At 45.2% G+C, this 27742-nt stretch overlaps 1 protein-coding gene across 1 annotated transcript in view; it reads right to left on the bottom strand.

Annotated features, from left to right (window-relative positions):
• Positions 1 to 3333: 3333 nt before the first annotated feature.
• The window catches only part of LOC116903459 (E3 ubiquitin-protein ligase PDZRN3), a 47364-nt gene continuing 22955 nt past the window's right edge, over positions 3334 to 27742 (bottom strand). Inside the window, exons 2-8 of the mRNA XM_032906013.1 lie at positions 22939 to 23186; positions 19941 to 20028; positions 10254 to 10352; positions 9108 to 9170; positions 7491 to 7592; positions 6516 to 6632; positions 3334 to 5775 (exon numbers count right to left, since the gene is read on the bottom strand). Coding sequence (XP_032761904.1) covers positions 4219 to 5775; positions 6516 to 6632; positions 7491 to 7592; positions 9108 to 9170; positions 10254 to 10352; positions 19941 to 20028; positions 22939 to 23186 — 2274 coding nt within the window. The 3' untranslated portion in view covers positions 3334 to 4218. The remainder of the gene's footprint in view (positions 5776 to 6515; positions 6633 to 7490; positions 7593 to 9107; positions 9171 to 10253; positions 10353 to 19940; positions 20029 to 22938; positions 23187 to 27742) is intronic.

The raw sequence follows: 27742 nt of genomic DNA, 5'->3' as shown, positions 1-27742 counted from the left end.
GAGGGTGTTCGATCCCCGAAAGAGCTAGTTACAGGTGGGTGTGGGCCACCCGAAGTGGGTGGATGTTGGGACTGAGTACCAGTCTTCTGCAAGAACGGCAAGTTCTCTTAATGGCTGAGCCATGTCTCTAGGGAAAAAAATCTTATTGTGAGTTTACATTGTTGATTAAAAACTAACTAACCTTGAATAATGTACCTAATACTGTCTGTATTAGTGGTGCTCAGTAAAAACACAATGTGGCCCACATATAAACACTTTGGGTGTTTGTAGTATGTATGTGCTTGCATGTAAGTGCATGTGAGCACATGCGAGGGCCCCTGGTTGATGTTGGGTGCATTCCTCTATTGTTCCCAAACTAGTTTTTGAGACAAGGTCTCTCATTGACTTTAGAGCTCATTGATTGACTAGAGAGGCTGGCACCAGAGCTCTACCTGTCTCTGCCATCGCTTCCATCCCTCCCATTCCCCTCAATCCCTCCCAACCCCATCCCCACAGACCAAGTTCTACCACTGTAGGCGTGGGCTACTACTCTGTCCAGCTTTTATGTGGGTACTCAAGATCTGAATTGGAGGCCTGATACTCTTAGTGGGCATGCTACGGGCTGAACCATCTCCCCAGTCCATATATACATACATATATACATTCATATTCATATATATGGCATTTGAATGTTTTGTTTTATTATCAGTTGCGAAGTGAAATGTGTTTCATTCAACCCAACATATGTGAAGTTACTGTAATTGCATTAGAAATTACTGCATTTTTTTCCCAATAGAAATGTTTGTAAAACTTTGTATGATTTTTGGAAAGGTATGATAGTTTTGAAATCCATTTCCATTTGGACTAACCGTATTTTATCCATTGATTTTTGTTTTTGGTTGTACTGGGTAGACCACCCAGGGCCTCTTGCTTTGGCTTTACCACACATTAACTGTTTAGTAGCCGGTTGTGGCTAGCGGCTACTGGATTGAATAGTGTAGCTCTGGATGCTCAATAAAGACTGACGTACAAAGAGTTAAAACCAGAGGTATCCAGACAGTGGAGAACGCAGAGCCTGTATGTACTCACACTTCCTAAAGTTAAGTAGCTATGAGCAAAACCATTAGCATAATGCCCCTAAGATGCTAGGGACCAGTGATTAAGCTGAAATTTAATGATCTCAAAGGCTGTGGCTGTCATAGTGAAAATGCCATCCTTGATATTCAAAGTAGGGATTGGGCTCAAACAGCTCTGCAGGATTCAACCACAAAGAGAAACATGAATCCATAGGGCTTATATTTTGATCCAAACCCGGGCGTCTTATGTGAGTAAAAGCCCATGACTGGCACAGAGGGCTATGTAACACCTTCAAAACTGTATGCAATTTACATGTTATAGACATACTTCTCTTTTTTCCCCTCTGAAGAGAGACCCCCATGTCTTCTCTCAGATTCCCAAATGTGCCCTAGAAGCAGGGCGAGGGGCCTAGTAGAAAGACATCTTGGTAACAGCACGTGTTATTTACATGGACTCCAGGGTTTCTCAAAGGAAGTGGGGGAGAGTTCTCACTCTTACCCTGAGACATCCCTGGATTTGCCCACTAGCTCAGAAAGTACATATCACAAGGCCCTTGGGAGCACTGCTCACATAAGAAATGGTAGATTCATGTTTTCTGGCTTAGACTCACTCTGGGGCATCGATTAGTGAAATGCTTGCAGTTTTCAGTTGGGAGTGCAGGATGAAGTGCGTGGGAGTTGACTGTGCGCATGCGCGCTACCCATCCCCTGAGTATGAGCTGCTAAGAGACCTGGGGCCAGCCGCTGAGTCCTGGATTTGACTTGGTTCTTAATGAGCTACCTTGTATTTCTTGCTTCCTATTTCCTCCTGATTGACACTACCCTGCTTTTTATATTTTAGTTGAGTTGTTACCTTAGAGAAACTGCAGAGTGCGCCATCCGATCATGACGTGTCGTTGGGAATCTTGAACAGCAACTTTTAGGTATTTTTTCCTTAGCGTGTAGGCTGGCCCCTACCTGTGGAGGTATTGCACGAACCCAGGCGAGCAGTGCCCAGGCGAGCAGTGTCCCTGTTTGTCTTTGACATGTTGGGATTACTTAGGTTGCATCCTAACTACTCTCTTTGTTTCTGTGCCGTGCATGCAGCTCTTGCTGTCAGTGAGAGAAATGGGAGTAGCGCTCCTTTCTAAATAAAGGTCACGTGTATGCTGGCCTGCACTTCCTAGCAGTTCATGAGACAGACAGACGTTTGCATTCTGTGAAATATTTACTAGAGGGTAGGAGGGCAGAAGGCTGGGGCTGGAAAGCAACTTGGGAGCTGTGGATGGTACCCTGTTGAAAACTAAGCCTGGGGACTATTGGGGCTATCCTAACAGTGTACTTTGCAAGCCTTGATTCACTGTGCAGAGCCGACTGGATGTATGTAGTAGATACAATTATCTTAGCGATGCCTGGTTCTAGAAGAGGTAGCAAACAGATATTTTACTAGTGATGAATCATTTTCTCAGTGTTTTACTTTCATTAAATCATTTCATTACATGTGTAACTAGTAATTAGTCTTAAGATTCCAGCCCCAAAGGAGAGGTTTGGGCTCCAATGGGGTCTATGGGAAGGACTCCAATGGGGTCTGTGGGAAGGGCTCCAATGGGGTCTGTGGGAAGGAATCGTTGTCTTTGATCCCTAGGACACCTTCTTGCCATTTCAATCAAAATTTCAATTAAATCAGTGAGTAAACCAGATGGCTGGCGTGACGGCAAATAAAAATGATGCCCTTCCTAATCTTATCTTTGTTTTCATTTTCCAGTGGGCATTATAGCTGAAATCAGTATAAACATCATAATTAGGGAACACTGGTAGCAAGTCCTCTGGTCAGGATCTCAACAGTCACAGTAGCCCGGAAGAGAACCTGTCTCCAAGCCTGGCTGCTTTAGCGACCTCTTCAATGCTGAGAAAACTATTGCCTGGTAGACAGACACATCTCAGAGATGGAAAGCTGGACAAGATGTCTGCTAGGATGGGCAGCTTAGTGCTTGAGTAACCAAAGCACTTTCCTCGTAAACAGAACCCTGGCAGAGACGTTTGCTCAGCTTTCCTATTTGGAGGATATCAGGCTAGGTTGGAGCTTCCTGGGAGGCAGGCTGCCAAAATCCCGGGAGGATGTGAGGATGTAGTGTATCTGATCCCCTCCGCTTTGCCACCAGTCAGCCCTTGCTTTTTCATCTGTCTCTAGGCTGAATGGAATCTGATGGTCTGAAAGTCTTAAGAGACAGCAGGTGACGCAAACCAAGAAGGGGGCAGGGAATAAACCCAGCAAAATAAACACCCAGGTCAAAGCGTGTCAAGTAGAAAATAATAATTTATTTTAACTTCATTTTACTTGATGTTTGTTAACTAATCATGATCCTGTGAACTTGCTTGGTTAAGTCTGTCCCTTCCAATCTACAAAGCAAGGTTCTACAACAATGAGCACTTAAAACTCCACAAACGGCCTCCATCCACGACTTCCCTGTACATGCAAATTCTTCCAACGGGCGGCAATATTTGCAAACATGCTTTTAGCGTCCACAAAGCTGCAGGAGATTTTGCTTTCTGTTAAAACCTTGACACTCTTCTTGGGAACCTTAACCAGAAAAATGTTAAAAATGGACATCCCGACTAGAAATGCTGCTAGTTTGGTTTGTGTGTGTGTGTGTGTGTGTGTGTGTGATCACCAACCAGACTTTGGCGGGTTTGCGTTGAAACCCCAACTGATATAAGCTGTATGAATGGTGACCTGTATGAAACACATTCAGTGAAGTGACCTTACAAAATAGGGTCCCATTAAAATACATACTGGCAGTTGCATTTTGTGTTTTAGGCAGAAAAAAAGCGTGTTTAACCTTTTTTTTTTTTAATATGAATATAGTTTAAACAAATTATTCTGTGAAAGTGTGCTTAATAAAAGATCTTTTGGAAATTTAAACACTTTATGAAAAAGGTTAACAAGTAAAAAATTACCATTGCTATTTGAAAAAAAGCTGCTTGTTAATATTGCCTTCTAAGAGAGTAAGGGTGTGTTTTCCCTTTACTGAAAACAGAGCCAGGACACCCAAAGTTGTAGGAGTGGCAAATTTAAACTATCAACATGATGGCTGGGCTTATATATACAAAAACTTGCCGCATTGAACGAGGCAGGGATGTCTACCCCAACGGTAGTGGTCTCTCGTATGTACACAAGTGAGAGTTATACAGTAGTCACCGACAGGAAGGAATTGTATACCCTAGTGCCATCTGGCGATTTTGTGCCATGGGTTAAGAGTTCTTGGATAGTCATCCAATTGTCAAAGATCTTTTTGTTCCTCTTCTTCATCATCTTTTTGTGGCTCAGTTCCAGGATGTTCATCTCCTTCCTGTCGTCGGAGGCCTGCTGCTCCTTCAGACAATCCAGCCTGCTCTGCATCATGAACTCGCGCCTCCGCCTCTGCTCTTTGGCCTTCACCAGATGTTGCTTGCGCTCCTCCTTGCTCCAGTAACGCCCCATCTTCATCTCGCTCATGGCATCATCATCGGTGGTCAGGCCACTGCGCTCCTCGCGGATCTTCAGCGCCCGCTCCCGCAGCAGCCGGTCACGTACCGGCCTCTTGGTGATATAGCGCGTCCCATCACTGCGGATCTTCACTTTCCATTCCATCCTGGGTTCTGCTGAGTTAGAAGAGTTCAAGTCCTTGCACATGCTCACCAGGCTCATCTGGCTCTGTGCATACTCCACTGCTGACTTCTGCTGGATCAGGTGCATGTAGCTCTGGTAGTGTTGCGCGTGAGCTGGGATGTGAGCGTGTTTGTATGGGGAGTGATGGTATGACGGCAGGTAGGCGCTGCCCAGCTTGGGGCTAGCGGTAGGGCTCCTGCTGCCATCGCTAACTCGGCGCTCTTTGATCTCCAAAGCCTGGCTGGGGTCCAGCTCTTTGGTGCCAGGGTTGTAGTTTGGGGTGCTTACTTCGGGATCCTCAGTGATGGCAAGCAGATTCTTGGGGGATGGCCTGTAAGCTTCCATGTTAGCTGTGGCCCCTTCACTACTGCCCTCGGCCACTCTCCGCAGGGAGTTGTCCGGAGAGATCTCCAGGGTGAGTGGGGTACTCCTGCAGCTCTCCCCAGTGTTGTAGGCGCTTGAACTATCCTTGTCTGACTTTTCCGGCAGCTCAGTGATGTCCGAGAGCTCATGGCGGCGCACGTCCACGCTGGTGTTGTAGTTGCGGAAGCCACTGTGGTGCAGCATCCAGGACTCGCGGTACTGCTCCTTGAGCTGCTGCATCTTGTGCGCGCGCACGATGCTCAGGCACTCCAGCTCGATGCTACGCAACTCCTCATTGAGTAGCTCCAGCTCCTTGTCCACACTCTCGGGATCACCCTTGCCAGCAGCATCCAGCGGGCTGTTGGGGTAGTACAGGCTGTAGGGGCTGGTGCTCTGTACCTGGCACTTGAGCTCCAACAGCTCGCGAAAACGCTCACACTCATCCTCTGGGATGCCCAGGTAGTCCACATCCGTACAGTCTGCAGAGATGAAGGACTCGTTGCTGAAAGGCAGGTCGCCACTGCCCAGGGTGTCCTGGCTACAGGTCAGCTTCCTCTGACCCGCCAGCGGGTTGGAGGATGCCGTGGCATCTTCGCCGTTATTCTCCTGTTCCGAGCTCTCATCATTGCGGGTGCTCTCATCCGTTCGCCCCACACCACTGTCTTTCTCGTGCTGGTTGGATAAGATGGTGGCTGTGTCTGTGGTTCCACCGTCTTCCTCATGCTTCTTCTATATCAGAGAAAGGGATAAGAACAACCGGTTCATGAGAAGTCTGGGACAGGGGTTAGGGAAGGTGGGAAAGGGGTTGGGAGGAGGAGGAGGTACCCAGTGTGATCTTTTTGTATAGGACAGGAAGTGTAGATTAAGATCTAAGTTCCTAAGGCTGACCTGCAGCATTTGAGGGACCTAGGGTCCTGGAAGTAGCCAGCCCTATCAAAATGAGTCTGGGCTGGACCCTTACCCTCATTTTTTTCAATCTTTAAATTGGGAAGAGAATAACAAAATAGTAAAGGAACTTGTAAATAGGGAGGATGGTCAAGTACTCCTAAGAGACTCAGTAAATGAGTAGTTGGGACTCTGGTGGTGGCGTAGGAGGGAGCTGGAGGGCTGTGAGCAGCTCAGGCTAATCACAGAATTGCTTTACTTTCAAAGGCATGACTTCATTGTATTTTCTTAGTAAATATCAACAGAGCAGCAACATTGTCTCAGCTTTTTGTTTTTTTTAAGCCATAAGAGCTTTATAACCTTAGAGGTGGTATGCACTAGGGAGATTGATCGCTTTGAGTTTGGAATTCACTGTTAACTATGTAGCCATCTCCAGGGAAGAGCTTGCGGAGGGAACCATCTGCTTGTATTGCCCTCACGCTCAAACAGAAAAGCTTAGGCAGGAGTTTTCTGATGGTCTTCAGCATCTTTGAAGGTGCACGTTCTCCTTGGTTGGGGTGGCGTGGAGTTGCCCCAGGGTTTACCTGCTGCAGCACACTGGCTGTGAACTGCATGGCCTGGTGATGCTGTTCCTCGAGCATATCCATGTGCAAATCATCCAGAAAGTCGTTCCTGTCATCGTCCATCCAGCCCTCATCCAGCTAGGAGAAACAGTTGATACACACGTGAGGGTCTTCATTATCAACTTGAATTTAGAATCACCATAGTTACACATCTAAGGTAATCACTCTAATGAGTGTTTCTGGAAAGGTTTAGCTGAAGAGGGAGGAGTGCCTCTTGACTTGGGTAGTGGTCATTAAACAGGAGAAACCAAGTTGAGCACTGGATTCATTTCTCTGTTTCATGACTGAACACCATGCAGATAGTGGCTTCATAGCCTGCTTAGCCTTCCTGCCATGCTAGACTGAACCCTCAAACCGAGTCAGAATAAACCCTTCCTCCCTGAAGTTGTTTGGAGAGGTATTTTGCCACAGTAAGGAACTTTCTTTCAAGAAAGACATTACATCGGAAAGAGGAATTGTGGGGCTCTCTCCAGGAGTCATCCAAAGCAGTTAGCCCGTTGTCTTGGAAAGGACTTCATCCTCACACTGAAGGAACTCCAACCCTACACCACACTGGGGAAGCTTCTAATGCTACTCCCCCACCCCTGCTTAGCTTTGTATCCAGATTCAGTGGTTAAATCAGTTAGTTACTGTTTGAATGACTCAATTCCACTCACATTCATTTCCCTTCAATGTACTAATAAATGGGACTTAGATCCAGGCTGGAAGGGGCATCTGTAAATCCTGCTATGATTCTTTTATTAGTCAATCTGCCGTGGGTAGGACCTGTCCGGTTGGTTAAACCTTTGAATGGATCCCAAGTCACAGCAAGTTCAAGTTCAAGGTGGCATGCACCTTTAAGCACAGATGCAATACTCTGACATTGTTCTGCAGGGTTAGGGACTTGGGTTTGATTATAAAAATCTAACCTACTTAATCTGTGGGACACTGACTTACCTGGAGCTCAGGCCGTGCGATCAGCAGTGAAAAGTTCTTATTTTCCTCACTGGTTAGGAGAGCCACGGCCTCTTCACGGTTCTGAACTTCTATGCCATTAATCTGAAAGCATAAGAGGTAGGTAGGGTAGGTGTAGGTAGCAAGGGACATGGCTGCATGGAGCAGAAGCTTCCCTTCTTGCTTCAGAACTGCAGTTGCCACCACTCACACTCATAACATGGATTCCAGGATATGATCTAGAAAACCCCTGCTGCTCGGGCCACATCCGAGACCTGGAATCTGACATCGTGTTTGGTCAGGAGACTAATGGGAAATATAAAACAGACACTTCCTGTTTACAATGGGAGAGAAAAGCAGCAGGGTGCCTTCTGGGAATGGACCGTGGGGAGTGGGCAGCAGAGATGGGACCGGCTGTGTATACGTGGGCTACGTGTGCCTAGGTTAGCAGGCTAGATGGCGAGTCAAGTGGGAACGGCTCTCACCTTCACACGGACAACCCTCTGGCAGGACATCTGTCTGCCTGTCTCAGCAACTTTGAGTTCTGTAAATTTTTGTTCCTGGGCTGACATTCCTCTAGGGACACCACAGCAGTCCTGCTGACTTGGAAATTGAGCCCTTCACTCGACTTTGCCACTTTATGTCAAAGAACCAAGGGTGGCAAAGCCAGAGACACTGTTGGTTGTCATAATCCAACCTGATTACACAGTGGATACAGGGAAGAGTATGTCTGCAACCCAGGCGGGACTCTGGTGGCATGTTTAGTCCTTTCAGCCCCTGTTTTCAGTGATACCGGTTCCAGAAAACTGTAGCAACACACAGTTTGCCGAGGATTGTGGCCCCCAGGTGTCTGGGTCTCTTTCCTAAGGAAGCTCAGCTGTCAAGGCTCTCGCTAAAGGCTGGAGAAACACAATGTCGTGTGGTAGGAAACCAAATCTAGACGTGGTGGCTTATGAAATGGGGAAAACACACTGGTAGATTAGAAAGATGAAGATGAAACTGAGAAGAGGTAGAAAGAGAAGCCCGTGGGACAGAATGAAGCCAAGGCTTTGAGGCCCTACAAAAAGCCATAGAGCTGGCGGGCATCAAGTGATAGGAGGCTTGCTTAGCACGAAGGAAGCCCTGGCTTCCATCCACATCACCGTATCAGGCCAGGTGTGCAAGAGGTGGAGACAGGGGGATTGGAAGTTCAGGTTCACCTTTACATAATGAGTCTGGCACCAACCTGAATCCATGAACACCTCCCCCTACCTCTCCCCCAAAATGATTATAGCTAGAAGAAAGAAGTAAGTAGTCTTATTTTGTTTACACGGAACAACAGGTTTCAAGGTAAAGATGTTACCCTTATAACAGAGTCCATAGGGCAGGTAACTGTGGAATTATGAAATTTCAGACTTCTCAGAGGTATCTGGTCCAAAATCTGGGAGAGCTTGGTCTGTCTTCACTTCCCCCTCTGTGTGTAACTAATTAGTCTCACTCACTAATCTAACATGGTTGGTCTCACTACTTGGCTGAATTCCTGGTTCCTGTCCTTAAACTCCTCCTGCTTTTCCAACCTGGGAACTATTCCTGGAACTCCTTTCTTTGCTGAAGATGTTCCCCAGTGGGAAGTGTACTTACCTGGATGATGCGGTCTCCTTCACGGATCCGTCCATCCTTGGCCGCAATGCTGTTAGGGTCAATCTGAAACACATGGTAGACAGCCTCAGCACGAACACAGCCACTTTCCAAAGGCTGTCTCTACCATATCATCATACATGACCTTGCCTTTCTGTATTGAACTGATTTGCAAACAGGGCTTAGCACCGTGCACAAGGCAAAATGAACTATCTGTTTTAAGCCCCTCCCCGGGACTCCCAGAACTCTGCTTGGCAGCATTGTGGCAGAGGACTGGGCTCAGAGCAAAGGCGACTCTTGCTGGACACAGGGCAACTAGAAGCAAGTCAGTGACACGGATTAGGTGAGAGGGCACCTGTAGGTGTGGCTGCCTGGCAGCCCCACCTCGATGGTTTTCATACCAAATCTTGTTATCAAATTTTAGAAGACAGCTTTAAAAGTGAGGTATATAACTGGGGCAAGTGGGACTAAGGATAACAGGGGTGCCCTAAAACATGCTGATGTGACACGCAAAGCTTGGTAGGTGGTGATTAGCCAATGAGTTGACTGTGCAGTCTTTAGCAGATATGGTTCTTGGCTCAGCCCATAGAGACAGATTTGATTTCTTTGGGAAATTGGTTTTCTGCAATCACAAGGAAGAATGGCGCATGCATAAGAAAGTATTCATAGTGAAGTCAATTTCTCTACTCCGCCTCTTCTAGAAAGATCGCTACATCTTTCATCTATGTACTTCAATAAGTCTACGTAAGTTATGTTTGATGTATATAAACTCAACTGTGTATACTATGGTGGGGAAGAGGGAGAGAGATGTTAAACGATATCTGTCTCTCTGTCTCCCGATGCGCTTGAGTTGGGGAAGTGTGAGGCTGTTCTTCCCTCAGGGCTGAGCATGCAGACCATGGAAACAACCCCATTTTATGGTTGGTTTGCGGCTTCCCAAGGGTAATTTTGCCTTATGTACTGACATTAGAACTTAACCCCTTTGTAAAGATGTAACTCCATGGAGTGTAATGAAGGGGGCACGCGTTCTGTATCTATCAAAGATCCTCTTGAGGAACTAGGTCTAGGGTTTCTGAACAAATGAAAAGGAGAACACAACCTGACCATTTTGGCTTTGAGAGGTTAATTTTCAAACCTCAGCTTTCGTACCTCACTTATATAAATGCCAATGTCGTCTTCGTCATCTGTCCGGTAGCACACGGTGAGGCCCAGCTTGTCCTGGCTGTTCATCCTGTAGAGGCCCACTTCCTACACAAAGAAAACCTTCTCTGTGAGATTCCAGCAGGAAAGGGGAGCTGGGAGCCTGTCAAATGCTTTGAAAATATTTGGTTTAAATGATGAACTGGATTTCTTTGCATTCGACTGTGTAGAGCCAGTTAACTTACCAAACAAAAAGTGATTATGGGCATGGGATCAATGCCCTGGGCATTTCTGACCTCTCAGTCAATATAAAGTCATTTTGAAAATAGTTATTTTATTGATCCCTCCCAAGAAAAATTACCCATATTTCAGTCAGCGTCAGGACCGCAGGGGTAGGGCTTTTAAAAAGCATTCTTTCAATGTCTGCCACAAACAATAATATTTCCACACCCTGAATGTTCCAGCCACTTTGGTACAAATGTTTCTAGCATGTCGGGTTAGATCATCTCACGCTGTGCCCCCTTAACATGCACAGGCGTAGAACTTGCAAACGGATTACGCATAAATTGATCCGAAAAGGAGAGTAACGTGATAGTGTGCAATTAATGCTTTCCACAACAGCTGCGATATTTACAGTTGAAAATCAGTTTCAGCCACTGTTACTGCAAATTAAATAAGATAAAATGGCAAACTGAGCCCGATGCTGGGACCCATGATGACAGGCAGTGTTACTGTTTGTGCCAATTAGTCTGCACTTCCAAATAAAGTCGGAACTTTGAAAGTCTTGGGAGTTCTGGGAAGATACTTCTGGCTCTCTGCGAGTGGTGTATAAGCTGTCTCACTCTGCCAGTGACTCATGTAGGCTTGGTGCAGCTGCAAGTTGCGGGGTGAGTTTGAAGGGCCACCTGCTAATAAGCTCTCCGCCCAGCTCTTTGGTCTGATTTTTACAGTTTTTGCTGGGTAACCAGGAGGATGGGAAGGGCACTGAGATGGCGTTTTCAGGCTACTCTCTTAGAGCCACTTCCAATAGGCATCTCTAGAGGGTGTGAGAAGGGCACAGCAGCCTTTGTGGAGAAAGCCTTCCCTCATGAAAGATAAACAGCACCAATGCCTTCAAAGCAGAAAAACAGGGGCACAAAGGCCCCAGGCCAGTGTGTCAAAGCTTTGTAAATGGGGAGAAAGAAGGAAGGCGGATACGCACCCGGGACTGGGCCAGAGCAGTTGGCAGTCCCTAGACCAGTGTGAGGAGCTTGACTTTGGTTTAGGTGGCCACTGCACTGACCTGTTGTGTGTAAGACAGTTATGAATGCAGCCATGTATGCAAATCCCTCGTCCACCTTTATCTAGAAGCTTCGCCATGGGCTTGTTGACTTGCCTAAGCCTTTATTTGCTCACTAGCATAAGTTGGACTGGGAGATGAGGCTCACAGCACTGGGCCTGACCCACCGTGAGTGGCAATTTAATAATTAGGTTTGGGTCACAAGTAACCAGTGGTTACAACAAGCTGTTTGTTCAGAGCGCCCCTCCTTAATAAGATGCTGTTGGTTTATTTTCTGATCACTGATACGCTAATTAATTCAGTGACTTCCTAATGATAGCTCTAACAATATGGTAAATTCTCATTAAGTGAAACTGTTAATTTCTAATACTCTAGTTGCATTAGGTGGAAATTTCCTTTCTTGCTCGTGAGTCTGCGGGCTGCTTTTTTCAGGACTGTATTTAATCACGAGAGTAATCTGCAGATCTTTTGGAATAACTAGTTTCCACCCTCCAAATACAAGCAGCACACCACACTTCTGCTTCAAACACCTCTCAGGTGTCCTCATGGGATCGTGCTCTGACCAAGACTGTGCTGAAGGGGCCCTTTCTTGGATATTCGTGGGTGGACAGTCTGACATCAGTGAGACTTCATGATGAGTGGCTCAGGTCTTCCTAGACTGGTACAGATCAAATGCTGCTACTGAGCCTTGGGCTCTTACTCACAGGACCCATTTGGTTCAAGAACGGGTTGGAGAGAAAGCAAGATCACAGGCAAAGCTTAGAGGAAGACAAAGGAGAGAGACAAAGAGTATCGTGATTCCACCTCCAGTAGGATTCGATGTGAGGGAGGGGCTAGGTTCTCCTCTGTGTGACTTTCAAGATGACAGGCTCTTAACGAAATTAGTGAAGATGCTGTGGTCCTACTGTGTTTCATGCCAGACCTCCTGGAAGTGTGCTCATGGTAACACTGAAGGACTCACAGGAGTTGAAGGAGGTGTGCAGAAAGTTTTATGGCATTGTCCGGATAACCAAGGGCACATCTGTTTAACTGAAGGTGGTGTCGGGCAGGGTGAGTTAAATACTCCTGCATCAGTCAGCCACAGACCTACAGCAAGGCAGCCAGGCATGACTCAGTGACACATGCTCTGAGTGGCATATGAGACCAGGAAGATGTTTGGAAATCATATCATAGAAAGGAACTATGTAATGTATTAGGGGTTTCTGGGTAGGAAAAAAGGACTCATAAGAAATGGTCCTCTCCTACACAGAAAAGGATTAGACTTATCTATCTGGCTACCAAACATGTCAATACCTAATATCAGGTCTTTAGCATACGATTTTGGCAAATCCTATCTTGATAAGCATCTTTCTACCTTAGGGCCATTGTTTTCCTTGACAAATTGTAGAAGTATTAAGCTAAAAGATTTTAGTTCATCTTATGGCTAATGTGGTTTGCTTTTTCTTGCCCATATATATTTGTATTCTAAACTTTTTATAGCCAGGGGGAAATTTTTAGTACAAAATTGCAAGTTAAAATAGAAAATATCTTGAAAGTATCAATGAGATGGCTCAGTGGGTAAGGCACTTGCTATGCAAGCACAAGGACTTGAGTTCATATTTAGAATACACACATGCAAGCTGTATGTGTGTTTTTAACCATAGCACTGGGGTGGCAGAAACAGGGGGACCTGGAAGCTTGCTGGCTAGCTAGTCTACCTGGCAGAGCGACATCCTCAAAAATTAAGGTGGCAGCAAATAAAAGAAAACACTGGAAGCTGACCTCTGGTCTCTACATGTGAGTACACATGCATATCTTCAGAAAATACCCTGAAACATGTTACGGTATTTTCATCAGTGTCCCTGGCAATTAAACCATGACCACTCACGACAGTGTACTCAAACACTTGATGTGTTGTGATTAACTTGGCTTTCCAAGTTGGGGTTGGCCATTTCTTCCCTGAAATGCCTGGACATCTCAAAGTTCTTGAGTGGAGCCCTCACTATAAAGAAGCTATAAAGGTTAGACTCCATTCTGGACATGGATGTGTGGTCCACCTTGCTCTAGCATGAGACACGGATCATCAGAAGGAGACAGCAGGGAGGCACCTGTTCTAACTGGAAACACTTGCCTTCATGTCAAAGTTCTCTCTTCTGCGACCACTGCAGTTGCCTATGAAACAAATGTCACAACCTGGTTGACCTTTAAGTACAAGAAAGGTAGCATCATTCTTGTTCAAGTGTGGGCACAGTGGGAGCAGTTTTACATCTTGTTCTGAAGGGATTTGTAGTAAGGGATGAACTGATGTCAGCAAAGTACTTGGAAAACAATAAACAGGGGCTCTGGGGGTTAGGAATATGCTTGGCATTGGGCTATACATTTCTCATGTTTATCTAGAAATTCTTAGAAACTCATGGTAAAAGGCTGTGGCTAAGCCAGAGTGACCTTAGCAGGTTTTTGATGATCTTGAGAACAGGAAGTGTTACTTTCTCACCAGTATTAATTTCCCACTGTCTTTGGATCTGCATTGATCCATGTTTTTAACTTGACTTGACGATGACAGGAGGGCATTCATAGCTAAATAATGAATTATACAATATCAGCAGCATCCAGCCTTACTATGAGGAATGGTATGTTCTCAACAAAACTGAATGAGCTCGAGATTGTAAGGCAAGAAAAAGAATATCTAATGAAAAATAAGCTTGGTTTGGTTTCCAATAAACAGGTCCCAACTTCCCTTGATCAGACTTTTCAGCCACTTCACCTTTCTTAAATGAGACTTGGGAAGGATAGAGATTGTTCAAAGTTCCTGGGGAATTGGTCAGTTTTCAACATTTATTTCTGCTTCTGAGGAAGGAAGCCTAGCCATGTGGAGCTCATATTTGAAGGCATAGAGGCTGTCAATACACAGCTGTTGTGATGATGGAGATAGGATTTCAAAGACGACCATTAATCAGATGGGGATGAATAATGCATCAGCATTAGCTGGATTACACCATCCCCATCCCTGGTGTCCCATTGCTTATTGGTCTAGATGGACTATTTGATAAAAATGAGTAGCTGAGTCTGACATTTCAGATGAAACTTACATGGTATTCCAATTAGCAGTATTAAGGGGGACACACCACCTTCATGACTCAAGGTCTTTGTTTCAGCCTTAGCAAATTAAATTGGAAGAAACCCTGAACCTAATTTGAGTGGTTTATTCCCCTCCAAGAAGCCCAATCACTTCTTCATAATTCCTTATTTTACTGATCCAAGATGGTTGTCAGGTTTCTAAACTGTTCCTATATGTATTTATGTAGGAATGTGTCTAAAAGATGATTGTTTTACTTGAGACCTTATACCAAAATATTTATTCCTCCTTTAACAAATATTTAGGTGCCAAAGTATTGGTCTTAGACTCTTCCAGACACTATTTGGGCATGCACAACAGAAGAGTCCACTCTTGAGTGGGGCTTCTACTCCACTGGGGTCATCAGACAAGAGGCAGACATTTGTGCTCTTGGCCTATAGTACAATTCAGTAAACATTTCTCAGAGATGTGATGCTAGGCAAGACCGAACTCTGATATGCCAAGGCCCTGTTTTTAGATGGTCATACACACATGGCCATACATAAAAAGAAAGAATCTTGAAGATTCTTGTGATACTGGGGAAGTTAAGAGGAGGTTGACTCAACCCAAGTCAGAACAATGCTGGTTTCCTGAAATGAGCACCCCCTTTTTGCCTCAGAGCTTTAGTGAGAAATTTCTAGATAGATTACAGTCTCCTACGGTATTTCCAGAATCATCCCAATTCCCATCTGGTCTATTCCTGTTATTCTGAGAATCAGAATCACTTCAGGATCCTCCCCTCCCCATTAAAATTGTAGCTGGCCTTTTCTTTCTGGTCTTATAAGGACATCATCAAAACAATGCAGGTGACAGCAGCTCATAGGCTGGATAGGATGCTACTGCAGAATCACAGGGGAAATTAAAACAATAGAGTGCAGGGGAAAAAAAAACTTCATCAGACATCTATTTTCTTTTTTAATTGCCTGCAGGAAGACCTGGAGCAGGTGTTCAGTACCTGAAAATTCAGGGATAATTATTCAGCTGCTCTACCCTGGGGTATACTTGGGAATAAGCCCTTTAACGCTAGGCAATTTCACAATAACAGGGATTTGACACTTACCTAAATATGATCATTTTGTGTACTTTAAAAGGAAGAACATCTGTTTTCCCCTCTGCATTGGCTTTGATAACATCCCAACACACTTGTATATATTTTCCTCACACATAATAGGCATGGATCGGTTGCTCTTTTATCTCATTCAACATGGGTGATAAGCATTACACTGAGAATGGGCCTTCTACTTGAAGACAAACCTGATCCTTCGGAAATCAGATCCAACATCTGCAACAAGACAGGTGGGGACCTAGCAAAGACACTGCCAGCAGGTCTAAGAACCCCTGGGAGGAGCAGGGACAGTGAGTGTGTGTCTTTCTGAAGACTAGATCTGCTGTAGTAAACTCAGATCTTTGCAGGGGCTTTGTTGACCCTCTCAAGCTGACAAGTAAACTTATCTTGATACCCTTCTACTGACGTAACCCAGCCATGGACTAGAGGTACAGCCACTGTTCCCTAACAGAGACTCCCTATAGTGAACCTCAGTGAGACTGTTTCCATCAGTGCAATTATGCTCAATAAGAGAACACCTGGGCCTAGGACTTTATACAGAACACAGGTCTTTTTTCTTTTTTCTTGTAGCTTATGATTTGGGAGGTACAAAAGCATGCTTCAGGCATCTGCCTGGTTCCATCACAGCATAGCAGAGGGTACCATGGTAGATACCCGTTAGAGAGAGAGAGAACACATGCTTGACTAGGTAGTAAGAGACTAAGTGTAGAGGGTTGCTTTACTTTGTAGCAATCCTCTCTCATTAGAGCAGATGCATCCCCTGTGCCTGTCTTTAATCCCTGTAAAGGAAAAGCTCCCATGACTGAATTACTACCCACCAGGCCCATCCCCTTAAAGGTTTGCCTAGTTCTCCACATGGTTTTTCTAGAGACCAAGCCTCTAACACACAGACTCTCTAGCCAACTCCAGCCCAGTGGTTTTCCTTTCTCTGTCATTATACTCCATGAAGTAGGGCAGGTGATTCTCTAAAAGCAAAAGGTGCACTACATGAGTCAGTGCTTAACTGAGGAACCCGTCATGACCAAAAGAGCACAGGAAGAAGAAGCCTTCTCACCTGTAGGACCTAGTGGTCACCACCACTCAAAAGAACCACAGATGGATGTGTCCATCTGCTAGCCCCTTCAGTGAAATGCTAAGTTAATGTCCAAGGGTCCTGATGGTCAACAGCAGTAGTTATCATCCTGTGGGCCTCAACCCCTTTAGCAAGCCTCTATCTATAAGAAAATTGACATTACAATTCATAACTGTAGCAAAATTGCAGTTATGAAATAGCAGTGAGAATAGTTTTATGGTTGGTGGTCACTACAAAGAGGAACTGTACTAAAGGGTCACAGCTTTAGGAAGGTTGAGAACCACCTGTCTAGAGACTCCTTCAGGTGAGCAGGATGATGACTTCCTTATGGTGTATTTCTAAGTGGCAAACGGTAGACTAAATGTAACAAGACACTCAGGAAGAAACGGAGAATGGATTTCTATATGAGTATGATTGAAAACTCTCCTAGCATCAAAATAACACAATTGTTGGACTTGGAGTACTAGCCAGACTGCATAGCTGGTAAAGGCGCTTACTGTGCAGGTCTATTGACTGGAATTGGATCCCCCACATAAAGGTGGAAGGAGAGAAGTTATTCCATGGAGTTGTTTTCTGTATCTACATGTATGGAGTGGTACATGCGCATCCTCTCTCTTTCTCTGTCTCTCCCTCTCCCTCCTCCTCTCTCTCACACATACATACACATTAATAATAATTAAAGAAAGCAGACAGTAAGAAATATATGCATACTAGTACTCTGAGTATTCCAATGATGTGGATTATTAATCTCTGCCTTTTTTGGGGGTGGGGTGGGGAGTCTCTTTGCCCTGTCACATGTCTTGGGGATGGGCTCATCTATTTCTAGCTTGTGATAATTGTGTAGGACAATATGGACGGCATCAGTGACTTGGCAGTATATGCTGGTGCCACACGGAATGACATACCAGAACCCACACCTTGCTGGTGTGACTCATGAGAACAAGAGGATATTGATGCTTAGACTTGGTTACCTGAACCATGGCCTCTAGATCACAGCCTTTGACTCGACTATGGACTGAGACATTTGGGGACCTTGTGAACTTGTGGCTCTATTGTAGTTTTGGGGACCAGGGCTCTTTAAAACCAAGAGGATGCAGGGCTGCTAGTCCTTATATCATACCCTGAATAATGGGGTTCTGTAAGCCAGCCTCAATTAAATATTGTCTTTTATAAGAGTTTCCTTAGTTTAGTGTCTTTTCACAGCAATGGAAACCCTAACTAAGACAAGCATTTAGGATACGTAAAGAAGGAGCTTTTGGGGGCAGCTCCTTTTTGTTGGGGGTGGGCTACATTCAGTCACCCTACTTATCACCCTATTGTTGAGTACTGTCCTTGAGTAAAAAGTGGTGATCCAACAACAATCGTGGCCCTATAACCTGATAAGCTCCGGGTGCAGTAGTGGCAAGCATACCTTGGCTGTAACCAATACCTCTCTAATTGGATTTCATACTCATTCAACAAGAGGAAAAATATGCTGGGCACTGGAAACCTAGCAAATTACTCAGTGCTAATGGAGTCATGGGTCCTGGAGGAGAACCCACAACTGCTATGCTACTCAACCAACATAATCCCTAACTATATTCTAAACATTAGTTCTTATGCCCACAGACAAGCGTAGTCCTCATTCCTAATCAAGGAAACTTCTCTTTGCAACAGACAGCCCATGACAGAAAATCATAACCAATCGAAATGCAGAGTTGTATAGCTGAGTCCTAGTAGATCCATTTACAATACAACTCCTGCACTGAAGCTAAAGTCTTATTGTGGGGAAAGGGATGAAAAGATTATAAGAGCCAGGGGAATAGAGAGTTTGCTATCAGACCCAGTTTCCTAACAATTTCAGAAGTTATAGCCATTATCTTAATTAAGATTTTTTTATTGCTGCAAAAAACCACCATGACAGAAAAGCAAGTTGGGAAGAAAAGGGTTATAATTCTGCACTGTAGGCTATCACTGAAGGAAGCCAAAACAGAACTCAAGCAGGGCAGGAAGCTGGAGGCAGGAGCTGATGCAGAGGCCTTGGCTGGGTGCTGTTACTGGCTGGCTTCCCATGGCTTGCTCAGCTTGCTTTCTTATAGAACCCAGAACCACTAGCCCTAGTATGGTACCACCCACAATGGACTAGGCCTTCCCATCAATCAGAACATACGAACTAGCCAAAACTCCCATAACGTCTCACCAACATGACTGACAAGCAATGAACTGAACAAGGACAGCAATAGATGTACGCTAAAGTGGATGGAGACCTCAGCCCCACGGAGAGCTACACAGGCAATTAAGGGATGTGGAGAGCGGGAGAAATAGCCTTCCACAGGGAAGAGCACAAGGATAGATTATTCCGGAACCAAGAGTCAGCCTATATGGGTTACACCTACCAGTAACAGTATGCAGATCAAGCAGGTGTTATTCAGGAATACACACAACCACAACTAATGAAAAAAGAGGCCACGTGAAAGAGAGCAAGGAGAAGTAGGGAAGGGAAGATGATGAGAGTATATTATAATCTCAAACATAAAAGATATCTAAAAAGTAATCATGTGAGCAATAGCAAGGTAAGGTACAGTACGTTCGATGTGTGCTTGTAGGGATGTGTGTGTGTACTTGCCTGTGCATGTATGTATAGGGTCATATATATCATATGCATCTTCTGTTATTTTCACTTTATATTTTGAGAGAAGGTCTCTTTCCTGAACCCAGAGCTCTCTGATCCAGCTAAGCTGCCTGGCGAGTGAGCCTTCACAATCTACACGCCCCACTCTTGCAAGTTCTGGGATTATAAACACAAGTTACCATACCTGGCCTTTATGTGGGTGCTGGGGATTCCAACTCCAGGACTCATACAGCAAACACTTTACTATTGAGCCACCTTCCCAGTGCCTAGGGCCTCCTTTGACAGTTTGCTTTGAGGACCTGACTGTTAGACTATGTCTTGAATTAAGGTAAGGAGGAAAAAGCTGAACCCTGCCTTTCAAAGGGTGGTGGTCGTGTGGATTACTAAAGGAGGTATAGATTTTGATAATTTCATCATCATCCATTAACATTTGTGAGCCCAATGGAGACTCCCAAAGAAGAAGGAGGAGGAGGAGGAGGAAGAGGAGGAAGAAGAGGAGGAGGAGGAGGAGGAGGAGGAGAGGACGATGACGACAACAACAACAACAACAACAAGAACAAGTTGTGGTTCCTACCTCCAGCTCCAGCTCTTCCCTGTCCATGTCCTGGTGGATGTCCCCCATGTAGTCATTCGGATCATAGTATTCATGGGATGACGGGTGCCTGCAGAGAGGACGAAGGTTATCAAAGCCCTGATTCTTGCATAATCATCTGTTTTCTATTCCCAGGCACTGTCCGTACAGATCTCTTTTCCTTTGGATATGGATGGCTCTTAACACCTCCACTCCGGTGCTGCTGTCTGCTAATGGGAAGCCATATAGAAGCTCATACAGACAGGAAGGTTATTTTTGGGGAGAGTCTTGTTGGCTCCATCAGATCCTCAAAGGTACTAGGAACTCATTCCCCCAAACCCCGAATCAAAGAACCCACTCTTCTGGCCAAGCCTAACTTCCTCTGGAAAGGGTGAATGTTGCTGTTGTGAGCCTTGTTTCCAGCGTTCATTCCCTAGCTCCCCATCACGGATTTATCATGAATTCATACAGCTCGTCTCTAGACAGAAGACGGGTCCATGTTCACTACTGTTGTGTCTCAGTGTTTACTTTTAATCTTGATGGCGAAAGCTCATGTGTGAGCCCAGCTCAGGTGTGTGCTGGTCTCTGAGACCAGTTTCAAGTGCCATGATAGAAATTGCTAAGCCATTTCCTGACAGAGAGAGCCTTCAATTTTTTCTTTTTTTTTTTTTTTTGCATTCATCCCCCAGTGAGAAATGTATTTGTCTCCACAGCTTAGCCTGCTGATGTGTGTGATGCGTGTCCTTGCAGACATCGCTGCTCACAGGTACTTGGGTGTGCATACGTCCTCATCCTAGGTGAAAAGCGAGAAATACACGTTTTTAGCCCAGCGCACGTAAAACAATTCGAGCTTGATGTCTCCTGGAAATGATGTTAATGGAACCTCCAGGAACAAGGGCAATGGGGACTAAAACACATTTGGCCAGTGGCTCTGGAGGAGCTTAGAATTGCACACCAGATGCTGATGAAAAGCTCCTGCCTCCAACAGCACTTGGCCAGGGACCTAAAGCACCACAATTTTACAGGTCAGGCAGCAATGAAGAGGGCTCTAGCAGTCCCTCACAGCCACTTAGTTTTGAAACCACAGATCAGACGTGGGTGGAAGGGCAGTCCTCCTGTTTCCACACCAATCAGGCAAATATATATGCCTGCACTTAAGGGGCTTTTAGACCTGAGGGTCCTGCTGTAAGTTCTGGGTTTTCAGTCATCAACCTAATACAACCTCCGCACACAGTCTTGCTGTTGTGTGACCTCTGGACTTTGTGACATTTCTCACGTTCCCTCCAGGGGATAAGCCATGTCATGTTAGCTAGACTTAAGAGGAGATTAGGGGTTTGGTCTAAGAGGCCTGTCACTCTGACAGCTTACCATCTGAGAATCACACATGGCCCTAAAGGGCTCATCAATAACACAAGCAGTTCTGGACTGCAGTGTCAAGTAACTGGTTTGAAGGCTATGCTTAGGGAAAGGACCAGATGCTTCCCAGGGTCAGCTGGGACACGGCAGAGTGACATGGTAAGAGGTGAGATCACGTAGCTCTCTGCTTTCCCGCCATTGTCTTAGGCCGAACAAAACCTCAGTATACAGCGGCCAGTCTCTATAGGTAAATAATGGGACACCCACTCTATTACTCTATAGGTAAATAAGGGTCCTCACTCCGCAATGCTCGCTCTCTACAGACAGATAAAGGAGGGGTGAGCAGGACCCCCGTCTACAGCACCCTGTCTCTATAGGCAAATAAGGGGGTGACAGTTCTTTGCAGGCTGGTGTACTGTGTGAATGGTGAGTGTTACATGAAGGTCCTGTCTTCTCCCTTTTCATGCTGTCAGCTGCACCAGACTTCATTCCTGTCAACTGGGGAATTAGCCCCGGTTGCAGATGACAGCTAACCACTAAACCCACAAGATGAAAGGCAAGCCTTTGTCCGGGATTTGACAGAACCGCAGGAGATGTGTGGGTACTCCAGCTTCTGGGTGACTAATAGAAATCCAACAGGTACGGCTCAGAGGCTTCTCTGCACGAGCAGACAATTCCTTTGAAATAATGCATCCCGGCAATTACCTGAACCCAGATGGAGCTGAGATAGGGGAAGACAGGGGTACCTTGGACACCGTGCCTTCGGATTGCATTGTTACATGGGCAAAGGCTAGATTTAGCTAGGGATCTTTAAGCCAGTGGTGTTGGTAGGATTCTCACTTTTGACTTGTTCCTGAATTAACTGCCACCACTTAACTGAAGGCGTCCCCAATGACTAGACACATGTTATTTCATTTAATTCAGCAATTCCATGAGACAGGGATGACTTGCATCCTTGTCTTACCACAGCATAGAAAAAACTAAGACAGGGTGTAGTAAAGGAAAATGACCCAGCCTCCGCAGTAGAAATGGTTTGGGCATCATGTCCATGTGACGTAAAGTCTCTGAACGGATTCCACAGAAGGCAGAGTTATGTAGAAAGACATAATTCGCGTTTGATCGCAGCTGTCATGCCATTGGTACACAGCAGTAATTATTTATATGGGGTCAGCCTGGGTTTAGTGCATGGATGCGGGGTTGAAATGAGACCCAAGAAAGACGAGTGCATAACCTCCAGGGCGCTTTCTAACATTCAACAGCTCACTCTGTTGTCTATTTAAAACAACAGTCATCATTCCCTCCAGTGGTAACTAGAAAAAAAAAACCTTCAAATTACCCTTTGCAGTGATTAAATTTTACTCCGATACAACTTTTACAACAGTTGTAAGTAATTTTGTTCTTAGAATATAATTTGAATAACTCTGCTCCAGGGTTATAATAAAGCCATTAATATGTCGGAGCAGTTTTGAGCAGGATTCGATTTATTGCCTCTATAAACAATAAAGTTAAACACAGGCAACTTGGAGGAAAATTATAAGATGCATTTCTTTCTTTCTCTCCATGGAAAGGAAGAAGGCAACTTTCCCGGACAGAGTCTTTTTGCTGTGTGTGGCAAGGTAGTAAGTCATGGCCCTGGGATACTCACTCTTCAGGCAGCAGGTAGGGATCCAGCACGGGCGGGCTGGGAGAAGATATCTTTGTCAGGGCCATGATGTGCTCAAAGGTGATGTCGGTTTGGGTGCCTGTGTCTACCAGCTGCGACTCTGAGGCAGGCGTGAACATCTTGGTTCGAGGTGTTCTCCTCAACACCTGTACCACGATGGGCTCCTTGGCTGTCTTGAAAGCTTCCACAGCCTGGTCATGAGTTGCACGGGATAAGTCTTTGCCATTGACCTGTGGACACATAATTAGAACGAGAAGATTAACATGAAGCAGAAACTGGAGAGATCTGTGCCTGTTTTGAGGGTATAAACAGCCAAATGGGAGGAGAATGTTGGGAGAATCAGAGAACTTTCAGTTCTCTGCAGAGAGGAGCTGGTGGGGAAAGAGGCTAGAGTAGAGGTCTACAGGTCTGGCATTAAATAGCAAAGCACAGGGTAAGGATGCCTCGGCCTCCAACCACAATGTCTTTAATGCAATTTCATCACTCGATAATCTTCCTCATGGAAGAAAAGAGCAGCCTCGGGCTCCAAGCCTTCATCAGGGAATGATAGCTAACTAGAAATTAATTACATTGTTTTGTTTTCATGGTGTGTAGTCTTCCCAGTTTGTGTCGTCTTCCTTTTCTTTAAAAAGCCCACTGCAAATACCAAGCAAATAGCATAGATAGATACACTCTAAGTGGAGAGAGTTCCAATGGCTAAGGTCTGGGTAAAAAATAGCTAGTTTTCATTTTTCATTTTGTATAGCATGTTGCTACTCCTATAGCCTGGTGTCTGTCTTAACCAAATGCCTACTGTCAACTCACCATTCTAGAGACCTGAAAGGATAACGCTCTGTTTATCTCTCTCCCTCCTCTTTCTGCTCTAGTCCCCAGCATGCCACATGTGAAACCATGGGCATTGCCTGGCTGAGTTAAGACTCAGGGTCCAAGGCTTTCCCAATGGTACTGACAATACTAATTCCATGCAGCGAACACAAGATAAAACCCCAAGAGACCCTGTCTGAAGGGAATACGCCAGAAAGTGACATAACAAGACAGCTGATATCCTCTCCTGGCTACAGTACACCCCTCTGGGATATTACCCCAATACACACTAATTTTGAATGGGATCTTCACATTATATAAGTCTGTGCAGTGTATCGCTACATATAAACATCAGACCATTTGCCAGAGGGAGTGAACATGGGGTTTTCTTTGGCTTAACACAGTAGTGTTATAGTTTATAAAAGAACAAAGTTATAGAGGGAAAAGAAATTCACAGCTAAGTGGAGCAGACAGGAGGGGGGACTTAGACGGCAGTAACCTCCTAGTTGTATTTAGAAGAAATACTTCACAGGAAGGTCTTTACACACATGTTTATGCACATGCGTGTGTGCATGCATGCACGTGCGCGCGTGCGCGCGCGCACACACACACACACACACACACACACACACACACACACACTTGGATCTTAGGACTAATGCAGTAGACAGACTGGCCAGCCCTTATTCACACTGATCTCCCTTCCTATCAGATCAGAGATCTTGCCATCACAGGGAGATCTGTGCTGTGGTTCTGACTGACTGGCCTTAGACCACCACTGTGCTTTGGTACCTACTGTTTAATGATGGACAGGCCTGAGGATGAGAGGAGGAATCTGCTGGGAAGATTGAGGTTGGTCTACTTTTTAAGGAAGCTGTAAAATAGGGATAGCCCTTCTTGGATTCTGCACAAACCATTCTGCATGTGGTGGCATCTAGGGAGCATGTGGAGAACTAAGCAGTGAGGTCAACCTAATCTATGCACCATGGTGGAGAGGAAAAATGGGACAATTACCCCTCTGGTAATTGTCCCTAGATTTTAAGTTATTGGATTTGGATTTTAAATTTCCATAGTCAAAAACAACGTAGCAGTTGTAAATATGCACAGACGTATTGCACAAGTAGACACATGCAATTTTCCAATGCTTCCTTGGAATTTTCTTCTAACGATATAAAAAGGATTTGTAGAAACAGGGGCTCGCATCTTCATCAGCTCAGTTCTACTGAATGATGGGTGGTGTGGAACCTTTACTTACATAAATCCCACAAACCTGTGGGAGAACCATTTACATGGTGCCCATAAAGGGATACATGAGGCACCTGTGCAGACCGGGCTAAGCTTAGACTGTCCCATGTCTTCATGGACTCAATGACGAAAAGCATGTGGGGTGAGGGTGGGGGTCTCCAGAACTGTGTCTCAGAAATGCTTGTCTTCCCATGACACATGAGAATGGCATGACACATGCTTATGGCTGGCTTTCACTGAAAGGGCCTTCTGACACATGCGTGTAAGGATTTGGTAGCCAGGCACCATGTGGTTTCTCACCAAACACAGTTCAAATTCACTCCTGAAAATGCTCGGTGACTTCCAGCTAGGGATTAGGTACCCAGACACAGAAGCGTGGGGTCAGGCCAGAGGTTGTCTTCCAGCTGAGTTTGGGGTCTATTTCCACATTGGATGCAGGGTTGATTACAATACAATGCTTTTTTTGCCTTATTATGAAGTTTAAGATAATATACATGACAGTGTAACATGCTGACGCTTAAAAAAGTGTACTAAGACACCAGTGCCAAGGTCAGTCTATACCACAATGGTCCCTTTCCCAGGAGAAAATAATCCACAAACCGCATCATCGAGCTCCCGCCTGGTGAGGTTGCCTTGAGAGATTTGTTTGCTGAAAGCCTTCCAGCTTCCTGCCCATCCTGTGTTCCTTAGCTAACAATATACACATAAATCTTTTCAAGCCTCAACTTGGGATTCTCGGGGGCGGAAAGTGGGGGCTGTGACAGATAAATTTCCGAGGACTTGACCTCTGCCACACAAGCTTCTTGACAAGGTATTTTCAGGATCATTACATTCCTTTAAAAGACGATGAGACAAGGCAGGAGTTTACTATCCTAGACGATCCATTTTTGCAGCCAAATTTGTTTTGAATTACCTCGCACACATAACACTTATTACACTGTCATCTTGCAATCACATCCCTGAGAGACTTAGTGAGGTGATGACTCTGTGCGTGCTGGCAGCCAACCGAGAATGACAACCTTTATTCTCAGGATTAGCATGGCATCTACATTACACACAACGGTGCTGACGATGGCTGCGATTAGGGAGGGGACGCACGCACATCCAGTGACGTTTGGCCCAGTCAAATTAAATATCATTAACTCGCCCAATTGAGCAGATTGCCTTTAAAACACTTTATGCAGCTCTAAAACCAAGTAAATGGAATGTTTTGGAACAAGAAATGCTGATTGCAAAGTTTATCTTTATTATAAATTAAATGCCTAAGTTATTCACCTAAGGCTCTGGTTGGGTTTCTCACCCCCAACCCCCTGGGGAATGAGGTGCAATTATGGGAAAATCCAATCACCGAGTCTCGCTTGAGGCAAATGGCACCACTGAAAATATGACATGACACTAAGAGACCTTAAAGAGGCCCTTTAGTGTAAGGTCTTTTGTGACAAGAGACAGTTATGCTGAGAGCAGGGAAGGATTCCTTCCTGGCTCCAAGGAAGCCAGAATAAAGCTACTGCTCTTCTAAAGAGGTACTTGTGACTGTCACTTCTATAGTTGATCAGAAAACAATACGAAATTGGTGGATAGTCCATTTGGGACAGAAGTTCATTGACAACCCATCTATCTTCAGTCATCCGCTCAATCAGCTAGTACTGGCTGGGGTTATTTGTCTCTTGGCTATCTGAATGCTACCGGAAGTATTTCGTGGGGAGCATAAAACATGAACACCTGGGAGCTACTTCAAGGATGGCCAGAAGAGTGCACAGCAGATGGCATTTTACGAATACAAGTCTGCTTGATTTGACTCTGGAGACCAGATGTACCAGAGACTTAAGACAATTGCTTCCCCAACACAAAGACTGTCAGAAGAAATACCGCTGCCTATTACTGTCATATACTGTCATCTCAAAAGCCAAGAGTGGGTGAGAGAGAGATGGCTCAGCATGTAAAAGTGCTAGGTGTGCAAGTCTCCCAACACAGGCTTAATCCCCAGCACCCATGCTAAAAAACCCCAAAGCCAGATGTAGTGCCGTGCATCTGTCGTCCAAGGACTCCTATGGTCAGATGAGAGATAAAGCGCAGAGAATGTCTTGCCTGGAGTACAGAACATAGCTGTGGGAGCAATGAGACCCCGCTTCAGAAGGTGGGAGGTGAGAGCCAGCTCCTGAACACCATTCTCCGACCTTCATCCCTGTGGCACAGCAAGCCTAAGTCTGTATTACCACACAGACATGAGGCGAGCAAACAGAGTTCAAAGCCAAACCCAGGCAGCTTCCACAACCCAATGTAACACCAAAGAGACATGCTGTACCCTCTTAGCCTTAGAAAATATCTCTTTATGAGGAACCATTGGGTTTCTTGGGATTCCACCTACCACAATCACCTCTTTTTCTGTGACACGTGGAAATGACCCAAGTGTAAAATGCTAATGCAGTTTTAAAACTGAACCACTATAAATTGTGCCCCTGGATAAGATCCGGCTTTTATAGGGATCATTTAATTAAATACAGAGGGCACCGATTCCATTTTTATAAAATATCACACCTCTGTTTTCAAACTAATTAAAACTTTGATTCCACTGAGCCAAGAGGTCATGATAGACTACATGGTGGGAGAGGAAAGGGTTCCAAGCCCTCGCTTAGGCTGGATAAAAAAAAAAAAAAATTCAAGAAACTTCTGTGTGTCTTAATTTATTTCAAATTTATGATCTGCTCCAGGGCTCAAGGAAGAGAAGGCGACTATT

Source organism: Rattus rattus, chromosome 6 (genome assembly GCF_011064425.1).
Source record: "Rattus rattus isolate New Zealand chromosome 6, Rrattus_CSIRO_v1, whole genome shotgun sequence".
NCBI classification, from domain to species: Eukaryota; Metazoa; Chordata; class Mammalia; order Rodentia; family Muridae; genus Rattus; species Rattus rattus.
This window is presented reverse-complemented; position numbering and strand designations above follow the sequence as displayed.